This window comes from Telopea speciosissima, chromosome 11 (genome assembly GCF_018873765.1).
Source record: "Telopea speciosissima isolate NSW1024214 ecotype Mountain lineage chromosome 11, Tspe_v1, whole genome shotgun sequence".
Classification (NCBI taxonomy): domain Eukaryota; kingdom Viridiplantae; phylum Streptophyta; class Magnoliopsida; order Proteales; family Proteaceae; genus Telopea; species Telopea speciosissima.
The window spans coordinates 34,005,792-34,030,094 of NC_057926.1; the positions used below are offsets into that span (position 1 = coordinate 34,005,792).

The 24,303-nt window shown below is 38.2% G+C and overlaps 1 protein-coding gene across 1 annotated transcript in view; it reads left to right on the forward strand.

Annotated features, from left to right (window-relative positions):
- The first annotated feature begins 1,341 nt into the window (after positions 1-1,341).
- Positions 1,342-24,303, forward strand: part of LOC122646039 (tubulin-folding cofactor D) — a 108,999-nt gene continuing 86,037 nt past the window's right edge. Inside the window, exons 1-4 of the mRNA XM_043839493.1 lie at positions 1,342-1,611; positions 3,729-4,276; positions 17,656-17,758; positions 20,340-20,516. Coding sequence (XP_043695428.1) covers positions 1,408-1,611; positions 3,729-4,276; positions 17,656-17,758; positions 20,340-20,516 — 1,032 coding nt within the window. The 5' untranslated portion in view covers positions 1,342-1,407. The remainder of the gene's footprint in view (positions 1,612-3,728; positions 4,277-17,655; positions 17,759-20,339; positions 20,517-24,303) is intronic.

The window sequence follows — 24,303 nt, forward strand, 5'->3', positions numbered from 1 at the left end:
AAAGAAGTGTGGTGCTACAATAGGGATCTCTGGTCTCTTTTTTATCCAAGTGACAAAATGTGCTTACCTTGGAATTTACTTAAAAACTATTTCACTCTAGTTGATGAAACTACAAATTTCTCTAGTGTTAGTTTCAAATGGTGTAGTAACAACACCTTCCACGATACGATCTTGGATTTAGCTAGAACTAGGATCTCTAGTAATTGCACTACTCCATACCACAGTGATGTGCATATTTCTCTTTAATATAAGGTTTTATTCTCATTAAAAAAAAAAAAAAAACCTATAGCTATTATTGATCAAAATTCAAACTTAGAATATGATTGGCAGCAGAATGAAGAAAAAAGAAGAAAAGAGAAGCAGAACCGTACATTTTATTTATAATAACTGAAACAAAAATCCTAGAATTACAACTAAAAACCAAAATCCATTTGGTTTTTTGCAGAATTTTCACTAATTTGGTTTTGACTCAATTTGTATTCGTTTTGGTTCCTATTTCAAGCGTTTAGGAATATTTTTTTAGATCTTCAACAACAATGGTGAAGATCAATGGTCTTCCCTACAATGGTGTTTCCTTCTTTGATACCTGCAACTCATCTTCCCCAAATCGATTTGGGGAAGATGAGTTGCAGGCTTTTTATTATTATTTTTCTTGTAAGGGCATTTTTATTAGTTCACTCTTTGATTTTAACATTGTTAGACCTTAAGTTAACGGAATAGGGGAATATGATAACTGGTAAGAACCTTGGGAGGATACATACCATTACATGCAGCATTTTTCAAAATTGAAGGATTTTTCCATAATTACGTCAAAAACCTTAGGACCCTGAAAAACAATAACTGGACTCGGTCCGAGTTTTTTAGAGTAACAAGAGACTCGGTGTTTCTTTCCGACCCACATTGAACTAACCGATCGGGTTGAACCTCGTTGTTTGTCTTTCACCGTCATCGTCTCAAAATGTGGTGATTTGTTCTTCGTGGGTTCTGTTCTTTTGAAGGTTTCGGCGTCTTTCTTACAATTTTTCTTTCTAGTTTCAATTAATAGATATCCATCACCCCTCTGCTTTCGAACATCTAGGTTTGGAGGATTTTGAACAGTTCCACTCCTTATATGAGTTTCAGCCATCATTATCTGCAACTTTTCGAATTTATTCTCTGCCTTCTCTTTCTGCAAATTCAAATCAATCTTGAAAGAGTCGTTTAATTCAGTTTTCATAATCCAAGTCAAATCTGTGGTGAATAAAGTTAGTTTTAGTTTATCTAAAACTCCCTGCCAAGCTAGAAGTTCCGCCTCCTTCTGGTTGCAGAGTGATATATTTTACTAATCAAGTTAGCATTTTCACAAAAAAGGCAGGTGGGTGGAGCAAAACCATTAGGCGAGAAAGATTCACTCGTGAGATCTACCAAATGTTGGCTCAAGAACAAGAGACCCCAAAAAATGATGTTTCAGAGGTGATACCAAATGAGGAAGACGATGAGCACGACTCTAAGGAGTGTGTGCTTCAAAGGTATTTTCTCCAAGAATGGGAACGACTTAAGTCTCTCCTTGATGACATTGTCATCAGTGGCTGCGTCTCCGATCCCTCCGCTGTCAACAGGATCCGTTCCATTGTAATCTCTCTCTCTCTCTCTCTCTCTCTCTCTCTCTCTCTCTCTCTCTATTCTCTTCTCTTGTCTTCTATTGGTTTTAGATCATAAACTCATAGGATTACCAGAAATAAAGTTATTGATAATTCATTGGGTGGGAGAGAGAGAATGCTGTAGAATGTTTATTTATATAAAGTTTATATATATCTTCTCCCTCCCCTACTTTTCAAACATGAAACTTTATAATGGGGCTTCAAAGTGAATGTTGTCAAATTCAGTTTCCACAGCCACTAACACTTTGTCTCGAATTCAGGTTGAAGGTTATGCGATTCTCTCTAGTCTATACTCTTTACAGTTGAGGATGGCTATGTTTTTTAATTTAGTGCATAAATAAGTTCTAGCTCTGTTTGTTACCATATATATGCAAGTAGAATAAATAGATCCAGAAACTATTCCAGTTATAAAAAGCCTTGAGAGATGGATGCTTTTGAAATTAAGATGGTTCTGTTTAAAAAATAAGGTCTTCGAAGGAAGAAGAGGGAAAGGAACAATAGAAACTATTGGAACTTCGCTCTTGGGTCTGTTACTTGGAGCAGTTGGATGGAATTGAAAGAGGGGACTGTGGGTTGTCCTGCAGAATCTGCCAGTATGGAGTAGGAAAGAAATAGAAATGGTATAGTTATATCATTAAACAAGGTAACATTTGTTAGGGGAAAGGAATCCCAGGCCATTTTGATCAAATTTAGGAGCCAAAATATCAGAATATCCCAACTCTATGGGAGAAGAAAAAGTGATTGTCTTAATAAATCAAGGGTTGGGGCTTGAGGAAGAGATGAGAAAGCCTTGCTAGATTTCCACAAGGCTCTCTATATGTCTGATAGGTTCAATAGGCCAGACTTGGCATTGCTTGGTCTTTGAAATAAGTCCTAGTCCAGCAAGGAGCTTGGAGAGGGAATTTGAGACATAATAATTTGGAAGCAGTGAAAGACTATTGAGGGAGAAAATCACTGGGACCAGATGATTTCAATATTTCCTCTTAAAAGGAATCAGGGTGTGTTGAAGAGAGATCCAATGAAAGTCTTAGGCAGCTTTGTTATACAGGCTGATGGATTGTTCCTCACATAATACTTTCTTATCTCTTTTAAGAAAGAAGGAAGAGGCTGATGAAATTATTGACCTTAGGTCTTTTAGTGTAATTCTTGTGGCTGAAGTCTTAGCTAACAGGCTACAGGAGGTTTATAGGAGTGTATTGGGCCTTATCAGGGAGATTCATCTCAGGAGGCAGTTCTTGGATGGCTTTTAATTTCTTATAAATGAATGTGATATGGTTTAAGGGAAAGAGGGGAAGCTTTTATTTGTAAATCAGATTTAGAGTGGGCATTTGATCACATAGAATGGAGTGTTCTTGAGGAGGCAATGCAAGGGGGTGGGTATTGGTCAGAGGTAGAGAAAATTGGTGAATGCTAATGTTTATCTTCTATTTCTTTATCCATTTTATTAAATGGGGTACCTGGTTAAACATTTCACAGTAGGAGAGGTATATATTGCTTATTTTGAGAGAGAAAGAGAGAGAGAGGTTGTCCTGCAAAGCAATGAAGCCCTATGCCCCCCTATCTATTCATTCAGCACCAAAGGCAATTAATGTTCAGTTAAGAAGCCAAGGCTTTTGCTCCTATGGTGTTCTCCCTTCTTCTTTTGATAAAATTCTTTTACTTATTAGGAAAGTGTAAGTGGGTTTGTGGCTTCTAACTTTCTTACTGTAATGGCTCAGGTTGGACTGTAATTTTCTCTTTGCTTGACGAATCTGTAAATGGGGGAGAAAAAGAAGATACATTTTTCCTTGTTGGACTTCTCCATGGAAGAGGACAGCAAGCGAATAACAATATTTTACTAGTTTATAGTTGCATTTGCTGGAATTTTTTTTGTACCAAGTTTTTTAGTTTATTAGATTACTGCTTTTAGTTAAAAAGTGAAAACAGCTTGGCACTTTTTTTGAAATAACCTTATTTGATATTGTTGGCATGTACTAGTACCATTGCTTGCTGACAAATTACTGATGTCTTGTTCACTTCTATTGTTATTTTCTTTTATAGTACATAGTTCTTATCCTGAAATTATTCCTTCTTGTCTTTATTATGCAGCTGGAGAAGTACCAAGAACAGGGTCAATTGCTAGAGCCTTACTTGGAGAGCATTATTTTGCCACTTATGTCCATTGTCCGCTTAAAAACAATTGAGTTGGGGGTGATCTCTGATGACATTCTTGACATAATTAAGCCTTTGTGCATTATTATTTATTCTCTTGTTACGGTTTGTGGATACAAGGCTGTTATCAAGTTCTTTCCACATCAGGTCTCTGATTTAGAACTTGCTGTCTCTCTTTTAGAGAAGTGCCACCACAAAACAACAGCAACATCATTGCGGCAAGAAAGTACGGGAGAGATGGAGGCAAAATGTGTCATACTTCTGTGGCTTTCTATCCTTGTTTTGGTGCCTTTTGATATCTCCAGTGTGGATACTAGTATGGCAAACAGTAACTTTGTTGGTGGGACAGAGCTGTCTCCTTTGGTATTAAGAATATTAGAGTTCTCTAAGGATTACCTTTCAAATGCTGGTCCTATGCGTTCCATAGCTGGGCTGTTGCTCTCGAAGCTCTTGACACGTCCAGACATGCCAAAGGCCTTTACTAGGTTTCCCTTTCTATGCATCCATACATACTCAGTGATTAAATCATGTTACATGCTTGTATGAAGTTCTCATCATACATTCGTATCTATGTTTCATTTTATTCTTCTCTTGTTTGCGTTTTCAATGCTTGGGGATATGAAATCTGTAATACCTCTGGATAATGATCAGAGACTTTATTTGATAGCATTCTATCTGTGTTTTTTCAAATTTTATCATTGGGAGAGATTAGGTGAATAACATCAGAACAAGGCACCAAATTGTGAAAAAATTGGCATGTTAGAGAATAGAGACTCCTGTCCTATTGATGCATCAGGGACTAGGTCTTAGTTTATCCTCTCAAGAGCTAGCTGTTTAACTGGAGCTGTATCTTCAATTTTAGTTGAGCCTTCTAAGTTGTAGCTTGGATTTACATCAGTCTTTTGGGGAATATGAGTTGTGTAACAAGAACACTTATTTGAGAATCAGAACCGAGAAAGAGGAGAAGAAGAGGTGAGGAGAAGAAGAAGATGGTGAAGAGAAGAGAACTGTCAAATATGACAGTTTCCCTCACCTTGTAACTATTTATACTCAATTGTTACATTAAAGGGGGGAACTCCTAATCATACTAGGACTAACTACTAATCAGATTAGGGCTCCAAATTACAATAGGAAAATAGAAAAAGAATTTAGCACTAAACTAGAAAACTAGAACTAGAGACTCCAACTAGGACTATGAAAATATAACTTAACACAAAATAGGAGAGACTCCTAAGGACCAAGGAGGAGGGGAATCTCAAGTTGGAAACAGATTACAAAGCGGTTCATGTCTGTCCAACCAAGGTAGAGCAACTGGACCAGTACCTGTACTTGCGTTGTGCCTGTGATCCTAACTGGGGCTGGATAGTTCCTATCTAGCCTTACATCACCCCAAGATCATGGAAAGTCCCAAGCCGCTTCGAGCTGAAAATGTCCGAAGAGACTGCAGTCCAAAGCACATGTCTCCCCTACCTTGGGGCCTTCTACTGATAAGGGGCTAGCCATCCCACACAGTTGAGAACAGAAGGGAGGAAGAAGCTGAAGGGGGCCAATCACCATGAGAGATGATGTCTGCTACCCTAGAATGCTTAGACAGCCTGAACTATTTATGGCTATGACACTAACAGAGTGAAGGAGAACATCCACAGGGTGCCAATGATCAAGATGGATTGAGGTGGAGGAACCATCATCAATTTGAGTGGAGATGGCCCCAAGGATAGTAGGTCGAAGCTTCAAAATCTTACGGCAGACCCAAGAAGCATCAGACATGGCGAGAGGAGTCTAAATGGAATCAGAAGGGAAGGCCCGAGTAGATCCAATCAACCCAAATATTTTCTTCTTAGTCACAAGCTTCTAGATCAACTTGATAATACCAACAGAGTTGACTTCTTTGATTCTTCTCAATCCAAGACCTCCATCCTCCTAAGGGAGGCAAATGATGGCCCAACTAATAGGATGAAGAAACTTGGAGCTATCCGATCCTTTCCAAAGGAAGGCTGCCGTTAGAGACTCCATCTCTTTGATGGTAGTTTGAGGCAATCCAAAAATACTGGACCAATAGATGTAGGATGACTTAAGGACTGATCTAATCAACACCACACAGCCAGCATAGGAGAGAAGCTTGCCTTTCCAAAGCTGGAGTTTCTTCCTAATGTGATTAAGCATAGGAGTGCAATGATGAGCAGACAGTCTAGCCGGAATCAAAGGCAAACCCAAGTACTTGACCGGAAGTTGACCAATCAGTAGGTTTAAAAGAAGAGATTCTGACCGATTTAGTGTGGCCCATAGGGTCATTGCCCTGAGGCTATTGCTGGTGGTTGCATCCTTGCTTTGAGAGGACTCTTAGAAGATATTTGTGGGCCCATAGCTAGATTACGTGGAGGAGAATATGAGCTGATGTTGAAATCTTTCAAGATCCTTATCTACGTATTGTTTTCGTTACTTTCTATTTCTTTGTAATGACACTAGCTAGTTCGGAGTTTCTATTTTCTTTACTTTCTATTTCATGTTGGGAGAAGATCTTTTGTTATTTCGCAGCCTATGGCTTGCGCATGACAGTTTCCATTTGGTAATATTGTTGCTTTATGATAAATAAAGAGAATGGAGAACATTCCCACATTTTTTAAAGTTGAAAATGGTCTTCTGAATGGAGCAGCAACTTGTGGTGAATCAAGGTGCAACCCTAGGTGGTTATTCCTAGGTTGGGTGGTGGTGAAGCCTCCGTAGGTCGGTGGTCAAAACCAGGTCAACCCTTGTCTTCTTTTTCTTCTATTTCATTCCTCTTTGTTCAGCGAATCTCTTCTTTTATTGCTTATTCAGCTAACTGTACTGCCCTTCAACATCCTCATCAGTCCTGATATTTTTCCAGTCCAGTTAGTGCATGCGAGTAGGTTATTTATACAGCAACATATTTCGATTTTCAGTCTTTAATTCCAAAAATTCTAACCATCCGGTTGATGTGAGATTTGATATGCTGATCCTTCCCTCCTCTAGTTTCTTCAATTCTAATCTGATGTTCATTGGATTGTTCGATTGGAAGATATATCAGTTTCTCTTGGTTACTATTTTATGTTATTGTTTGTTTCTCTTAATCCCCCCATTGGATTAATCTGCAATTTTGAGCATTTATTCAGCATAATAGGACCTTCATTTGATTGGGATTCCAGTCTCACCCATTGGTTTAAATTAGAGTTGTCTGTCATTCTATATTCTGTCCACTTATCCTGTTTGTTGGTACACTGTGATTCTGTCCTTGTGAGTTTGTGTTCTAATATTTCTATCTTCATTACCCTAGAACACATCAAGATGTTTCTTTGAGGTTGACAGCTTCCACTGCGGGCTGGGGTGTGGTAGAACTGTAGAAGAGCTTTTGACTATTGATTACCGCAACTCCATGACCATGTACTGAAACAATATCAAACACTGGAAACCAGTGTTAGCAATGCAAGAGAAGAAAAAAGAAGTGTCCAACCATGAGCCCTATGATGTTTTATGTATCATAATAACTTCAGCTAATGACAAGGATACCCCTGACTACTAAACAGTACATAACAGATTCTTAAGCCCAGAATTATATATCCAAAATGCCCCCCTGCGGTAGGACTAACATGATAACAATACTCTTAACACTCCCCTCAAGCTGGAGCATATATGTCACCCATGCCCAGCTTGGAACAACCTTTTAAAGCAAGACTAATTAGAGGCTTGGTAAACAAATCACCCAACTGATTTGCAGAAAACGAACGAAGTATTAATCAACTTCCTCATTACTACATCCCTCACAACGTGACAATCAACTACAATATGTTGGTCCTTTAATGAAACAATGGGATGCTGGCAATATAGATAGCAGCTGGATTATCACATGACATCTTCATAGGTTTAGTAATCTGTAACCCCAACTCTTGAAGCAATGATTTCAACCACAGTAGTTCGGCTGCTGTATGAGCCATGACACTTTAGTACTGGACTTGGCCATAGTTGTTTGTTTCTTGCTTCTCCATGTGACAAGATTGCCACCAATGGACGTGTAGTACCTGTTGTAGACCTTCTATCACCATTTGCGCTAGCACAGTCTGTATCAGAGTATCCAACCAAATCAATATGCTGATGAGGTCGGTAAATGAGCCCCTTTCCTGGAGCATACTTAAGATACTTTAATATTCGACATGCTGCCTCCTAGTGAGTGTTCTTATGCGACTCCATAACATAGTTGTCTTGGTGTCGCCATATCGACGCCATGGCTTCATATCGCTGGAGAAGTGGGCATATTGACCATTGATATGGATGATGTAAGAATATCGACCGATATGGCCTCCATGTCGTCGCCATGGCGCCGCCATGGACGCCATACCACGACATATGGCCATATTGGGCGACATGGTTGTTTCAAATTATAAAACTTAATTTTTTAACAAAAATTTTTTAACCATATTTTATTTTAATGCTTTTTCCTTAACATAAAAAAAATTAAAAAAACATCAAATAGAAAACACTAATATACTATTGACTAATACACAATCACATATTCACATCAGCAATTTCTTTTTTTATTTAGATGGGTTGTTTATTAGTTTTATTCACTCAATATAAATTACGTTCTTGTAATTGTTTTTTTGTTTTGTTACTTTTGTAGTCACTTTCATATGAATCACATCTCAACTCTCATGGTTTTTCAACTTTATTATCAGCAAGACTATTGCTACCAATTATTTGATAATCTATGATTTCATATACACTAATGGATATTACACTTTCATGAATTAAACCACAGTAGAGTAGTAGTACACTTCCATGATAATTTTTGATGTTATTGGGTATATATTATAGCATACTAAATGACATTAAAAATTGAAAAAATAAAAAATAAAACATGGTCGATATGATTGCCATGGCAACGCCATGGCGGGCGACATATCGATATATCGACATGACACCCCTCCACCGACTTGGATTGTCGTGACGATGTGACAACTATGCTCCATAAGCTGACTAATAACTCCAACAACAAAAGATATATCGAGTTTTAGTAACAATACCTTCAGCTCTTTGAATCTCTCTCAAGTCTGCGCATTAACCTCTTGAAATTGCAAATCTTTCTTTCCGGGTTCTTTGAGCATGTCTAAGCCACTCTTCTCAGTTTGACTGGGTTTTCCTCGGGTCCTTTCCCATGAAATACCTTGGCCTTCCCCTTAGTCCTGCCAGGCTGACTGGTCATCATTGCACCCCTATGCTAGATCTTATCCGTAAGAGGCTCCAGCTTTGGAAGGGCAAACTCCTTTCCTATGCGGGTAGGATTGTTTTGATCAAATCTGTTCTTCTATCCTCTTACATCTACTGGTGTGGTATCTATGGCCTTCCAAAATCCACAATCAAAGCTATGGAATCTCTCTTTTGTGCTTTCTTATGGAAAGGCCAAGAGTCCTCCAAATTCCTCCACCCGATTAGCTAGGCAGCACTGTCGCCCCAAATTTGAAGGAGGCCTCGGCATTTGTCGAATTCGCGATTATAATATTGCAAGCCTCCTCAAGCTAAACTAGAAAATCTCTTCTAAGCAGGACTCAATTTGGGTTAATCTCCTCCTACCTCGTAAAATAGGCTTCCATCTGGACTGTCCCTTAGCCTACGGACCCTTCCTGGGTCTGGCGCCAAATCCTTCTCCTCCGCCCCTTAGCCCTTAGTGCCACTTCCTCTGTGGTCGTAGATGGTTCCTCTACCTCCCTCTGGCTTGATCCTTTGCATCCCGTTGGAGTCCTTTACAACATCTTAGGTGCCCGAGGGGTCTACTCTATTGGCATCCCCAAATTTTGCCCCTCATCAATAATCTCCTATGGTTCTTGGTCCCCCCTATCCCTTCCCCCCCGGTCTCACTCAGGTCTGGGCCTCTCTCCCCCCCTCTCCCCATCCCCCTTATTCGGACAAAGTAATCTGGCTCCCCTCCCATAATGGTATTTTTACTCCCGCTCAGCTTGGGATTTTGTTAGACCCCATAGCCCGTCTATCCCTTGGCGTAATCTTGTTTGGTTCAAAGGCCACATCTCTAGATACTCATTCAATGTTTGGAGAACCCTAAACCTTTGCCTCCCCACCCAATCTTTCCTTATTCTTCGCCACGTCTCTGTCTCCCCCTCCTGTATCCTTTACTGGAATGGTATTGAGGACGTCGGTCACATTTTCTTTTCTTGCCCCCTAGCCTCCTCTATTTGAAAAAAAGCTTTGCAGTCCATTTGGCCCCGAAGCAGACGTCCCCTTCCCTTTGCCCGGGAGTGGCTTTGGCTTGATATTTCCTTTTCTGGTAGCTCTATTTGTGATACTGTTGGCAAGCTTGTATTCGGGGCTTTTATCTCTCATATATGGATGGAGCGGAATCTTCGTAGGTAGACTTCCAACTCCCGGGCCATTGACCTTATTTGGAAAGCCATCTTTTTCGATCTTAGCTCTAGAATTCATATGCTTCCCCATGGATCTCTTTTAGATTCTCCAAGGAACAATCACATTGTTGTTACCTGGGGTTTAGATTCTTCTCTCTGCTAGGCGCTCTTGGCTTGTGGCTTGTGGTTTGTATAGCTCCCCCCTCTCTTTCTCCCTGTGTATTTCCCCCCCCCCTTTTTTTTTTTCCTCCCCTCCCTTCGGGGTTTTGGTAATGAATTATTTATTCATGAGGAAAAAAAAATGGTATATGAGTTTTCCTAATCTCCTGTATTGGTGTTTGTCTTTAAATTCCTCACCATTGTTTGTCCAAAACTTCTGTATGGATCCATAGATGTATTAACTGGTTTAGAAGAAAGCATACCAATCTCAGACAAAAAGGTCTACACATATTTTCTCTATGATGGACTAATCCCTTTTTTACTTCGAAGCACTTCAATTCCAAGAAAATACCTGAGGGCACCCAAGCTTTCATCTGAAAATGCTGCTATAGATAAGTTCATCTCTATAATACCAGATAGATCATCCCTAGATATGATAATATCATCGACATACACAACCAATACAATTACCCTAGGATCACAATGATGAACAAACATAGAATGATTAGAATAACATAGTGAGAACCTGAACTGAGTAACAATCAAACTAACTTATCTAACTAGGCTCTAGGGGACTGTTTTGGGCCATACACCACCTTGTATAACGTACAAACTCTTTGAGCATTCTCTCCTTAAGAAACATACCCTGGAGGTTGCTCTATATTCATCTCCTCATGTAAATGACCATATAAGAAAGTATTTTTGATATCCAATTGATATATTGTTCAATCATAATTCATCGCTAAAGAAATGAGCACACGAACTGAATTGAGCCGAGCAACAAGAGAAGTCTCAAAGTAATCCACACCATAGGTCTGAGTATAACCCTTCGTAACCAAACAGGCTTTCAGCCATTCAAAAGAGCCGTTCGTATCATAGTTGTCAAGGCGGCAAGGCGACCCAAGGTGGTGGAGGGGTGTCTAAACGCTTAGGTGGCAAGGCGGGCAGCCTAGACGACTAAGGCGCCCAAGTGTTATTTTTTATTTTCCCTCTTTTCTAACATTATTTATTATGCTACAACATGTACCTTATATCATCAAAAACTAGCATTAAGCCACATCAAGTCATAAAAATCAACAGTAAGTCACATCAAGTCATCAAAAATCAATATTAAGCCACAACAAGTCATAAAAAATCAACATATAAATAGTAGACAGTTGAAGTGAAGAAGCAACCTATTGGAAGTTTGAAACAATCATAACATACATTTGGTTTATATGTTCTTGGAATTGGTCATTTTCAGGTATACCTAGTCTCACATTTGATTTATACTGTTCTTAGAAAATATGAACTTATCAATAAGTAATTAACGTACTCTCGATTTAGAGAAATGTTCTTGTTCTCTAAGAAATTTGATTGATCAAATGATTTTATTTTTACATGAGACTTTTTGTATTAGGTAGAGCATAAAGCCACCTTTCCAACAAATCCAAGATTGCTTAAATCTGATTTATATCGAAGGAGCTATGTTCCGGTCAAACCTTATTTGGTTTGCTCAAATGCTGTCAAAATCGCTCTGAATGAAAATATTTGTTTATATATCAAAACAAATGAATATTTTAGCGCACTTTTGGTTTTTAGCAATGTTTTACCATATTAAGATTTATAGAATTTTTAGATTTTAGAAAAACCCCAGCATTAGAAAGTTGAAAATTTCACCTACCGCCAAAACCCCAGTTTTTGTTCTTGAATTGGGGGTTGACTTTTTATCCTTTAAGAATTTTATTTTTTAACTATATTTATTAGATTCAAATAGGGGGTATTTGCTCATGTATGAATAATATCTTAAGTAAATGAAATAACAAATATAAAATCATTTACTTGAATGATATTTGATATTTGGCATATATAAGTAACTGAACATGGTTTGACATCAATTAAACCAGTTCAAGGTGCTCTACAATAAGGCGGCAGCTGCCTAGGCACCTAGAAAACCGCCTGGAAGCCTAGGCCGCTCCTTGACAACTATGTTTACTAACAGATAAAAGACTTAAAGGTAATTTAGGAACATGAATTGGAGAGAAGGTCATGGAGGATGTTGGAGAAATAGTTCCATGATCAACTACCTGAGTAGAGGATCCATCGGTAAGGATAACATTAGAAGAGGTTTGTACTTGATTCATTGAAGAAAACAAACTCGACTTACCAGTCATATGTCACGAAGCACCCGAATCAATTAGCCATTAGGTAGAGGATGGATAAAAAGCAGAGTTACCTTTATAGGCTAAAGTGGCTGTAGAGGTGGAGGTAGAGGCAACTCCAAGTTGTTGGATGCGTTTGATTAGCATGTTGTAATCATCACGAAACACAATAGATGAAGAACCAGATGTAGAACTCTGTCTCACATCACCAATGGATTTCTCAGCAGAAGAGTCGGTCATGGCTGTATTGGCTAGTTTATTCGCCCATTCAGGTTTTCCATGTTTGGCCCAACAGATATCCACAGTATGATTTGGTTTGCCACAATAAGTGCATTGGTGGGAAGATTGGTCAAATGTGTTGATAGCTATACCTCGTCCACCAGTACCTCGGCCGTGGCCTCTGACTTGGCCACGACCACATCCTCGATCACGATTGGCAACAAAGGCTGAGTTGTCCTTAGGAGTAGTATCAATTTTGGATGGATTAGCTGACGATTATACGAGAATATACCTCATTGAGAGAAGGAACTTTCTCCCCTGTGAGCAGTTGACCCTTCACAGATTGATAGTTAGGATGTAGTCCAGCTAGGAATTTTGCAACATGGAACTCAGCTCTGTGCATAGTTTTCAAGGCGTCGCCTAGGCGTCCAGGCGGATTTGTAGGGGCTTAGGCGACTGTGGCCTTATTGTAGGGTTCCTTGCACTGGTATCGGACCAGGTTCTGGCACATATTTATTCCAAATATCATTTAAGTAAATGTTTTTATATTTGTATTTCATTTCCTTTTGATATTATTCATAAATAAGCAAATACCCCCCATTTGAATCCAATAAAAATAGTTAAAAAATAAAATTCCAAAAGGATAAAAAGTCAACACCCCAGTTCAAGGACAAAAATTGGATTTTTGATGAAATTTTCAACTTTCTAATGCTGAGTTTTTTCTCAATTCTAAAAATTCCATAAATCTTAATATGGTAAAACATTGCTAGAAACCCAAAATGCAGTAAAATATTCATTTGTTTTGGTATTTTAAATAAATATTTTCATCCAAAGCGATTTTGACAGCATTTGCGCATACCAAATAAGGTTTGACCGGAACACAACTCCTTCAATATAAATCATATTTAAGCAATCTTGGATTTGTTGGAAAGCTGGTTTTGTGTTCTACCTAATACAAAAAGTCTTATGTAAAAATAAAATCATTCGATCAGTCAAACTTCTTAGAGAATAAGAACATTTCTCTAAATCGAGAGCAGTTTAATTAATTATTGATAAGGTCATATTTTCTAAGAACAGAAGAAACCAAATTGTTTTAATTGTTTAAAACTTCCAATAGTTTGCTTCTTCAGTTATGTTGTTTTCTAGTTCTATGTTAATTTTTTGATGACTTTATGTGGCTTAATATTGATTTTTGATTACTTGGATGTGACTTAATGTTGATTTTTGATGACTTGATGTTGCTTAATATTGATTTTTGATGACTTGATGTGGCTTAATGTTGATTTTTGATGATATAAGGTACATACTGTAGCATACTAAATAATGTTAAAAAAGAGGGGAAATAAAAAATAACACTTGAGTGCCTTGACCGCCTAGGCAACCTTGTCGCCTAAGCGATTAGACATCCCTCCACCGCCTTAGGTCGCCTTGCCGCCTTGACAACTATGGCTCTTTGTTGTTTCAACTGATCCAGATTGGTAGTGAGTGGCTGATGTATCTGGAGTTCTTTAACCATTCCTTTATAACTGACAAAGTGTTCACTTAAAGATTTATCTCCCTGTTGGAAATTGAAAAGCTTCTCATAGAGATCATACATGTGGGAGATATTTCTTTCTTGAGAGAAACTTTTATGCAATCATTCCAGACATCCTTAGCAAGAGTATGAAACATCACATTGGATGCAATAGCAGGTTCAACACTGTTCCATAACCATATCTTGATAATAGAATGCTCACACATCCACTCATCATGGGCTTTGACTATGGAAGTGTCCTTAGGACCAGCAATAGGAGGATCATCTGTAATGTATTTCAGTTTTCCCTTGGCATGAATGTAAGCTTTCACTACGTGGGCCCATAAAAGATAATTCGAAACTCCAGAGAGTTTTATAGTAGTGATCTGAACTTGGACGTTGTCCGTTGGTGGTTTAGGATCAGGCATAAGGACTGATCAATTAGAAGTAGTAGCAGCAGTAATATATCAATCGGCTCTTGAATAGAACCAGATTAGGGTTCGAAAACAACCCAAAATCAGTAGTCGCACAATCGGCCGCAATCAAATTAGGGTTTAAACAACCCAAAACCAGTAGTAGTACAATCAGCAGTAGCAATATTAGGGTTTAAGAACCCAAATCAGTTGTGGTAATGTTAGGGTTTAAGAACCCAAATCAGCAGCAGTAACACAATCGACAGTGGGGAAGATTAGGGTTTAAGAGCCCAAACCTCAACAAGTATCAATTTTAGGGTTTACCAAACTCAAAAGTCAGCAAACTAGGTAGCCTAGTGCTGTTCTGGAAGAGAGGAAACAGATTCCAAAAGCTCTCTCCAGGATATTGAATTGATTGAAGAATGGAGAAATAAAACCCTAACTAGGGTACTGTAGAAATAATAACAGAAATACCTTGAATCGATAAGATCTTCAGTCTTCAATAATGATCCACTGATTGGATCATGAATAAGGATAACAATAGTCTTCAAGAAAGAATCGCAGCTTTAAATTGATGAACTCCAATCGATCTTGTACTTTAGATAAGTAGTAGAACCCTAGTTTTCTACTGAAAACTTCATCTAGGGTTTAATTTGTAGCAATATGCAGCATAGGGTGCTGCACCCCTTTTAAAAAAAACTTGAAAAGACAACAGCAGATCCGGGTGTTGGGTTGACACCAAATCAAGGTCGAAGAACCTTACAAAGAGGGCCAACAGTGCCGTAAATTCTTAAGAGAACCTGATGGTCAGATTCAAATTAAAAACAAATCAAATCTGTCAAAAAATCTCCAAAAGCAGAGTATCGCCTATGGTGATTTCCTACAGTATACTTCAGCAACAGAAAAGATTGAATCAGCTTCAAATTGGAATTGAAGAAGCTTACCAGTGGGGCCAATAATGCCCTAAAAACTCAGATAAAAGTGACAGCCAGATTAAGAATATCAAGAAATCTTGTTTCAGCCAACAAAACCCATAAACAGGCTACCGCCAGAATAGAAAACCGGTTAACTTGATGTGTTTTGATTTTTGTAGATAACTTCATGAAATCTCTTTTGCAGGAAATCTCCTTCATGTAGATAGCAAATACGAAGGAAACCGTAGTTTTTCATTAATATTTACTAGGTCTTCATAATAAAAATTGCAGTAATGGGGCCTCCCTTCTCCCTCCCCCCTACCTCGTAAGAGGTGCTTTCCTTGTATTCTTTCATTGTTTCCCCCTCGGGGGTTTCTCCTTTGGTAATGAATAGCTATTCACCCAAAAAAAAAATTGCAGTAATAGCTGGCTGCACACCACAAGAGAAAACCCCAAATAGAGTCTCTCAGAGCAAAGAAAGAGAAGATGGCAAACACTGATTAAACCTGCTCTGATACCAGGGAACAATATCAAACACAGGAAACAGTGTTAGCAATGTAGGAGAAGAAGAGAGCTCTGCAATCTTGAGGAGAAAACCAACTCATGGTTTAGACAATGTGTTCAATCGTTAGCCCTATGATGTATTTACATCATAATAGCTTCAGCTAATGTCTAAGTATATCCCTGACTACTAAACAGGACATAACACACTCTTAAACCCAGAATTATATACCCAAATACTCCCTGTGGTAGGACTAACATAATAACAATACTCTTAACATGTACCTATATTGGTTTGATGCTGATGGATTTGGCATGTTCTTGCAAAAAATCTTCTGATCAACCTGTCTATGGTTCCGTAACAACTGGACATACATCCTGTGGGTGGGACAGGGATATTGTGCAAGGTTATGCTAACCAGCGTTTTCTGAGATTTTTATTCCTTTTTTGTATCTTCTTTTAATTAGCTTGGCTATAATCTTGGGGAGTGGTTCTCCTTTTTATATGTGAAACTTTATACTGGTTAATATCAGTGCCAAAAAGATCTCAAATGGTCTCTGGATCTCAAATTTTTGCTTCTAGTTTTATGGATGCTCCTGTAATTGGACAGACAGGTGGCAAGGTCCTGTAGTGGGTGAGGTTGACAATGATTCCATGGGAGTGCAGAGGCCCAGTATTGACCTATCTTGAATACAATTTTCACTTAATGCTTATGCCTGTGTGAAGGCTCTAAGAAGGTGTGTAATTTTGGAAAACAGCTTGAGTTTATTGCTCATTCGTAGCAGATAAAGTTGTACAATCCATATGATTGCAGTTATTTTTTTTTTTTGTTTCCATAGGATCTCATATGTTAATACTTTATTATTTTTTTCTTTGGCTGCTGATACCATTCACCATGGTTAGCGAACTTTGTAATTCATGAATTGCCACGTGTCAGGCAATTGATAAGATATTGGGTGGTCATTGTTAATTTTATTACCCATATATTGCTCAAATTTCAACCCAAATGACCATGCTATATGGGTCAAAAGCGTATCCAAAGTTATGCAAATTACATATACCACCAACCTCTATTATTGAATAAGGTTGTTGGGCATGATGAAAAATGGATGTGCGCTAGCTTGCTTTCTATAGTTTTCGTTGCTTCAGAGTTTTCTCTTGAGCACTCTGGCAAAGCGGAAGGGCGAACACTGATCCTCCCTAGAATGGCTCCGACATAGAACAAAGGGACGAATGAGCTTCTCACAGATGATAATCTAATCAGATGATTGAAGAATTATAAGAAAAAACCCACAACAAATGGATAATCAGAATCATTACTTCATTCAGTTTTTTTTTTTAAATAATATTTTCTATAATTTTGAACCATGTTTCAAGTCCTATTTATTACATACTCATATAAAGATGAAACTTGTTGGGTGAGATGGTGACGGGTCTTTATAACATGGACCCACCTAGATCCCCCATTTCCTGCCACATGGCAACTGGTGACTTTACACAGCTCGCCAACCTACTTGAATGTTAACTTAGCTCTTTTCTTTTCAGGTGTTTCATTTTCTGATGCTTGAAATTGTTACTTGTTCATATTTCCTCTCAAACTTACATGTTTCTTTCTGTGGGCTTTTTATTTCCCCAGCTTTATTGAATGGGCACACGGAATTTTATCGTCCGTCACAGATGATACCGTTGACCATTTCCGATTACTTGGTGTTGTTGGAGCATTGGCAGCCATTTTCAAGGTGATATTTGATTATATTCCTATATTATGATTGCGGGAGTGTGCATTGCAGGTCCTTATGAATACATGAATACTGATGCTAGCTTTTTGAGTTTGGGGTTCTATGATTCATCATGCAAACCTGAATTACGAGTTCTCACTTTAGAATAAGATGTTGTAAGACATGATTGAATTATAAGACAAGATCACTGAAACTCATGAGCTCCTCTGAACTGAAGAAGGACCTCACCTTACATCTCTTTTTTTATGCATAAGCTGCCATTATTTAAAACCATAGTTCAAAAACTTGTATTTTGGTCAGACCGAAATGGCCAAAATTAGCGAAATTTCAACCAAAGCAGTGCATTTTTTCTGAGTTTTGCTTGGCCATTTCGGGGGCAAACAGCTGAAATGACTGAAGTTTTCAAACAAAATGACCAAAATGATCGAAATTTCGATGAAACGGAGCATTTTTGTGACCGGAGTTAGCTAAATTTCGAGAAATTAGTCAGATTCCGATCGAAATTAGCGAACTTGGCCAAATTTCAGCCGAAATTATGCTGCTTCTGGGTTTCTCCTCCTGTTTTGTCTTGGGCATGTCGAAACTAGTGAAATTTCTCCTAGATTTTGGCGAAATTTTGAACTATGTTTAAAACTGGATATAGACCTAACCCTGGTGATGGGAAATTGAAGTCTCAAAAGGCAAGAAGAAGAATAAGAATTAAATCTATAAACCTACTATAATGTATTGCAGGCCATATTTTTAGCTTTTTATGCTTGTGGGGCCAAGTTGGTGTAGTTTTTGGGATTGATGTTTGTATCATTAGGTACAGTTTGTTGAGTAGTATGTGTGCCTATTTTACTTTCTTTTTTCTTTTTAACATATGTTAGGTAAATTAGAAGCTATGTTCAGTAGAAACTCAAAAGTGGTTTTGTATAGTATTATAATTAATTATAAGAGGGTTTATAGGCCTTTGGCTTAACTGTTTTCTGGGGCTACTATCTTATGGGTCTTCTAGTGGGCAATAAAATTTACACCTTATGATGACATAAAATCCCCTACTTACTGCTAATCAGGGGCAATAACGTAACTAAATGAAAACCAAATTGGACCACAAGCTTGCAGTACACGTTTACTCGACTTGATCCCTGACCTTCTACCCTTGCATTGATTTGTCCCCTTCTAGTTTCCTTTATCAAAAAATGACCCAAACTAGGCCAATCAAACTTATTGACACTTCAATTTTTTGACCTGCTGCCTCCCATGCTCTGTTTTGTGTGAAAACAGAGGACAAATTTGATTTACATTTCTGGTTTTAGTGAGTACTTGCTTTTTATATTTTGGGTTAAGACCTGCTATTTTTTACCCGGCAACAACTATATATAGGCCTGTGCCCCAAGCAGTAATTTATCAATGGAAGTAGTGGTATTTCTGTCAAGCTTTATACTATTGCTATATGGATTCTTCATACTATCGCTTTGTGGATTCGATGCTCCCTTTGAAGGTGGATTCCTAGGTGTTATCTCTTCTTCTACTTATTCTCTTCACTTTCTATTTGCTTTTCATTGTTACAACAGTCTACTCCAACCACGAAGCCATCCCGTTTTCACCATTGAATCTCCATCAAACTACCGCCAAATTTCTACCATGGCCTGACCTGCCCCATCAGCCCTAACCTTCACCATTTCACCCACCATCCAAACCCCAACCATTTTCAGGTTCTTCATGATGTACCCCTTTTTAGCAATTAGAATAATCATCAGCTTCACAAAATACAAGGTTATAAGTCATAACCTTAATCTGTCCTAATTGGCTGCCGCTGTCCTACTATCCCACTAACATCCAACCTTAATGTTCGATTTATTTTTTACACTTGTTCTGATAGATTACTTTTTACACCTTTCTGTATCTTACACTTCCATAGCCAATGTGATATGCATGTCCCTGATAAGGAGCTTGACAGAGAGGAGCGTGACTTATATTATGAGTTGTCCATTAAGGCATATTTCCAGGTTTATGAGTGCTTTTTCTGTGCAAGAAGGCTTTTTTGCTTAGTGCCTTCCTTGAGGAATGCTTTTAGGCACCTGCCCTACATATCTCCGAGAGCATTGTTATGAAGTTGGCCTTGAATTAACTTCTAGAGGCCTCTGAGTAATCTTGCAGGACAACTTTCTGGTTGGGTCATTTGGCTGAACCTAGCCTTTTAAAGAGGAAGTAAAAAATTGTATCCCTTTGGTCAATCCATCTCTTCAGCCTTGTGTAAAAGACTTCTACTTTAGGAATCAGAAGCTGTTGACTGTTGAGTCTAGACAACATACACAACCCTCTTTATGATTACTAACTTGTCTTTATTATCTTTAAGATTTTAAATTTTAATCAAACTGTCCTTTGTTAGCACACTTTAGCTATGAGCCAAAATGACCAGTTCCCAGAACTATGGTATACCTCGGCTGTTCCTATATGCCATGTAAATCATGTAAATAGCTATTTTTCTCTTCTCCTTTATTACTTATGGAATTTGGAGACTGTTAATTATTACTCACACCTCTAGCACCTTTTTAATTGTCTTATTTATCTTTTGCTTGAACTTTTTCTATTGCAGGCTGGTGGTCGAAAATTTTTGCTTGATCTGGTTCCTATGGTTTGGAATGACACCTCGATCTTGATTAAATCCAATGCTGCAACTCGAAGTCCTTTACTTCGCAAGTTTCTGGTGAAATTAACTCAGCGGATTGGTCTTACTTGCCTCCCTCATCGTTCTCCATCATGGCGCTATGTGGTCAGTTAATTCTTCATTATTTGGCTAAATTTAAAGACATGGCTAGATGTCTTGTTTCTTGTATGTTTCTTATAGTATCATCATTGGTGTAGGACAGGTTTGGGAAACCTAGAAAATTATCCTATCTGAAAGGTAGGAAGGGTGGGAAGGGTGTCTAATTTATATATCTCAGTAGGATTTCTTTTGATTAGGGGTATGGATGTAAATATGTCTAAGACACAAAGATATAAATGCAATAACTGTAAAAATATGGATGAAAATGGAAATTTAAAATCATGAGGGCATAATTATTTATAATTGAAGGTTTAACATCAGTATGTTCAAGAAAGAAGGCAAAAATAAGGGTCCGATCTTCTTGATTGCTGTAAATAATAAGGAGAAAAGAGAGAAGAGAAGAGAAAGGAGATGGCTGTAACCTTGGGAGTCACAACCTTATGTTGAGACTCCCACTTCATTCAATATATAATAAGACATAACTCTATTAAGGGCATAAAAGGAAATACATCATAAATAATAAAATTACTGTTCATGAATACTGTTCACATGAACAATTGAACATTACCCATGAATACGGTTCATGACACTGTTCACGTGAACAGTGCTGCGAACCCCTTAATTGATAACTTCTAACACTCCCTCTCAAGCTTAAGTATAGATGTTAATCTTCAGCTTGTTACAAATATAATCAATTCTACCATTCCTAAGAGACTTAGTAAAAACATTTGCTAGTTGTTCTCTTGTGCGAACATGACTTGTAGAGATAATTCCTTGCTGTGGCTTTTCTCGAACAAAGTGGCAATCGACCTCAATATGTTTTGTTCTCTTGTGGAAAACTGGATTTGATGCAAATATGCAATATGCATACTTGAATAGAAGCCTGGTTATCACAATAGGAGGCCATGGTAGTGGAGGAGGTAGATAAAATGGGTGGGCCCCTAACTTTTCGAAGGTGGCGTTGGTACACAATAAGAGGCCGTGGTAGTGGAGGAGGTGGCGGTGGTGGTGGAGAAACCTGTGAAACTGGAGAAACAGAAGACTGAACAATATATAAAGGAAGATCACCATCCAACTCCGAAACAACAAAAGAAGAATCAGTACAAGGGGTGGACTCAAAGAAGGAAACATCAACTATGACAAAATATTTCTGCAACTCAAACGAATAACAACGATAACCCTTTTGGGTATAAGAATAACCAACAAAGCGGCATTTAAGAGCTTTGGGATCCAACTTGGAAACACCCGGACGATGATCACGAATAAAACAAACACTACCATAGACACGTGGTGGTAAAGAAAATAAAGGTTCAGAAGGAAATAACAAAGAATAAGGAATACCACCGCGTAAGACAAAAGAAGGCATGCGGTTAATTAGATAACACAGTCAAAACAACATCAACCCAATAAGGTTTGGTCACCTTGATCTCAAACAAAATAGACCGTGTGACCTCCATTAAATGTCTATTCTTTCTTTCAGCCACACCACCATTCTGTTGTGGAGTGTCAACATAGGAAGACTGGTAAATAATGCCATGCTGAACCATAAAAGCAGTAAAGGGAGTAGAAAAGTACTCAGTAGCATTTATCACTACGAAGAATGTGTAAAGGAGTATGAAATTGAGTTTGAACCTCATTCACAAATGCACAAAAAATAGAGAACAATTTTGAATAATTTTTCATTTAATAAATCCAGGTAACTCTGAAATAGTCATCAACAAAGGTACCAAAATAACGAAAACCTAACTTAGAAACTACTGGACAAGGACCCCATACATTTGAATGAACTAAAGAAAAAGGTTGGTTAGACCGTTTGCTGACTCTAGGGGGATAACTTACACGATGAAGTTTCCCAAACTAACATGACTCACAATTTAAACTGGAAATAGACCGAAAATGAGAATAAAATCTTTAAACTATCTAATGAAGGATGACCCAAACGGCAATAAACTTGGTGAGGGGGCACCACACTCGAACACGCCATAGATGAAGTGCCTTAAAGTAGATACAACCCCCCAGATTCTCGACTTCTACCAATCGTCTTCTTCGTCGTAAAATCCTAAAAGACACAAGAATCATAGAAAGGTTATGGAACAATTATAAGTTTTAGTAAACTTATTAATGGACAAAAGATTAAAAGGGAACTCAGGTAGATAAAAAACAGAAGACGGGGATAAAGAAGGGGTGACATGAACAGAGCCTGTGCTAGTACTTTAGCCAAAGACCATCAATAAAGTAACATTAGAGGATGACATATGGAAATAAGAGAATATACCTGAGACCCTAGTCATATGATCTGATGCACCTGAATCGATGATCTAGGGGTGAGAAGAAGTCGAAAGACATGCAGTGGCATTACCTTTTTGAACAAATGTAGCAGTCGAAGGATGGGAGGACTGAGAAATCTGAAACTGGATAAAACGTGCATAATCTTCATCAGACATCTTCACTGTCTTACCCTCATACTGTGCAGATGATAAAGCGGAGGAATCAGTAGTGGCAGTAGAATTGGCAAACTGTTGCTGAGATGGTTTGCCATGAAGTTTCCAACAAAAGCGTTGGATATGTTTTGGGCGACCACAATGATGACAAGTGTTAGCAGAACCGTGAGTTAGAAAGAGAGAATTAGAGAATAGAATGTGTTAGATTCATTGATAGGTAAGCCCCTCTATTTATAATAGAAGGGAAAGTTACAAAGGGGCTGAAATAGACATAATTACCCCTAACTAGTTGACTCTATAAGAGCAGCAACTTAATCCTAATATCATAAGAATAAATCTACCCCAAAAGGACCAGAATACCCCCACGGTCTAGATTACATATTCCAACACTCCCCCTCAAGCTGGATTATACATATAAGTAAAGAAGGAGGATCCAGCTTGGTTATGGAAATGATCAACCCAACTGTAGGTCCTCATTTAGGCACTGTAAATCCTCAAATAGGCAGGCAACAACCAAATATCTTCAATAGTTTAATATTTCAATCTCCCCCTTACGGCAAACTCAACCTAATAACAAAGGATACCCAATGGCAATGGTGGAAACATCGATCTTCTATGTTTTGCACCAAGTGTTCCTGCAAGTTCTGCTTCTGCAATGTCAGCAGATGTACTGTACATAATCTCTCCCTCACGTGTAGTAGTACACGTGGACATAACAGAGATGATGTAAGAGGTAGTGCAACTGTATAATCTTCCAGAATTTCCAAAGATGCTCTGGGAGCGGAAAAAGAAGAAATGGCAAAGTAGAGTTAACCATATACTTCCAAGGTGGTGATTGGGAAGTGCCAAAAGTATGGTATGGGAGATGGGTATTGTAAGTAGCAGTGAGATAAAGAATCATGGAGAATAACCAATGCAGCATATAAATTGTCAACCATCTTCAAACGATCAAACAAACTCCTGAGATGGAAACTCCTGCAGGGTTGAAACACCTAACTCCAATATTCAGATCTGATTTAAAGTAAAAAACAGATCGGATTTGAAGCAAGGAAAGGCTCCAACGGCTTGATCAATCTTCAAACAAGGAAGAACAAGTGTGCAAAACTCCAATTTATAAACTCCAATATGCTAATTAGAGCTGATGAAGATATCTGGGCAGAATTGATGTAATAAGCTTCAATAAAAAACTTGGATCAGATCTGAATTAGTGAACAATGCTAGGATCAAGCTCCCAAAGTCAGCTGGATATGAACCAGTAGAAAAGCTTCACACAACTGAATAGGTTCGTAGTTGCAACCAATAACCAGGGAACACACTGTGTAATCCCAAATAAACTGATCTCCAGGGTAGTA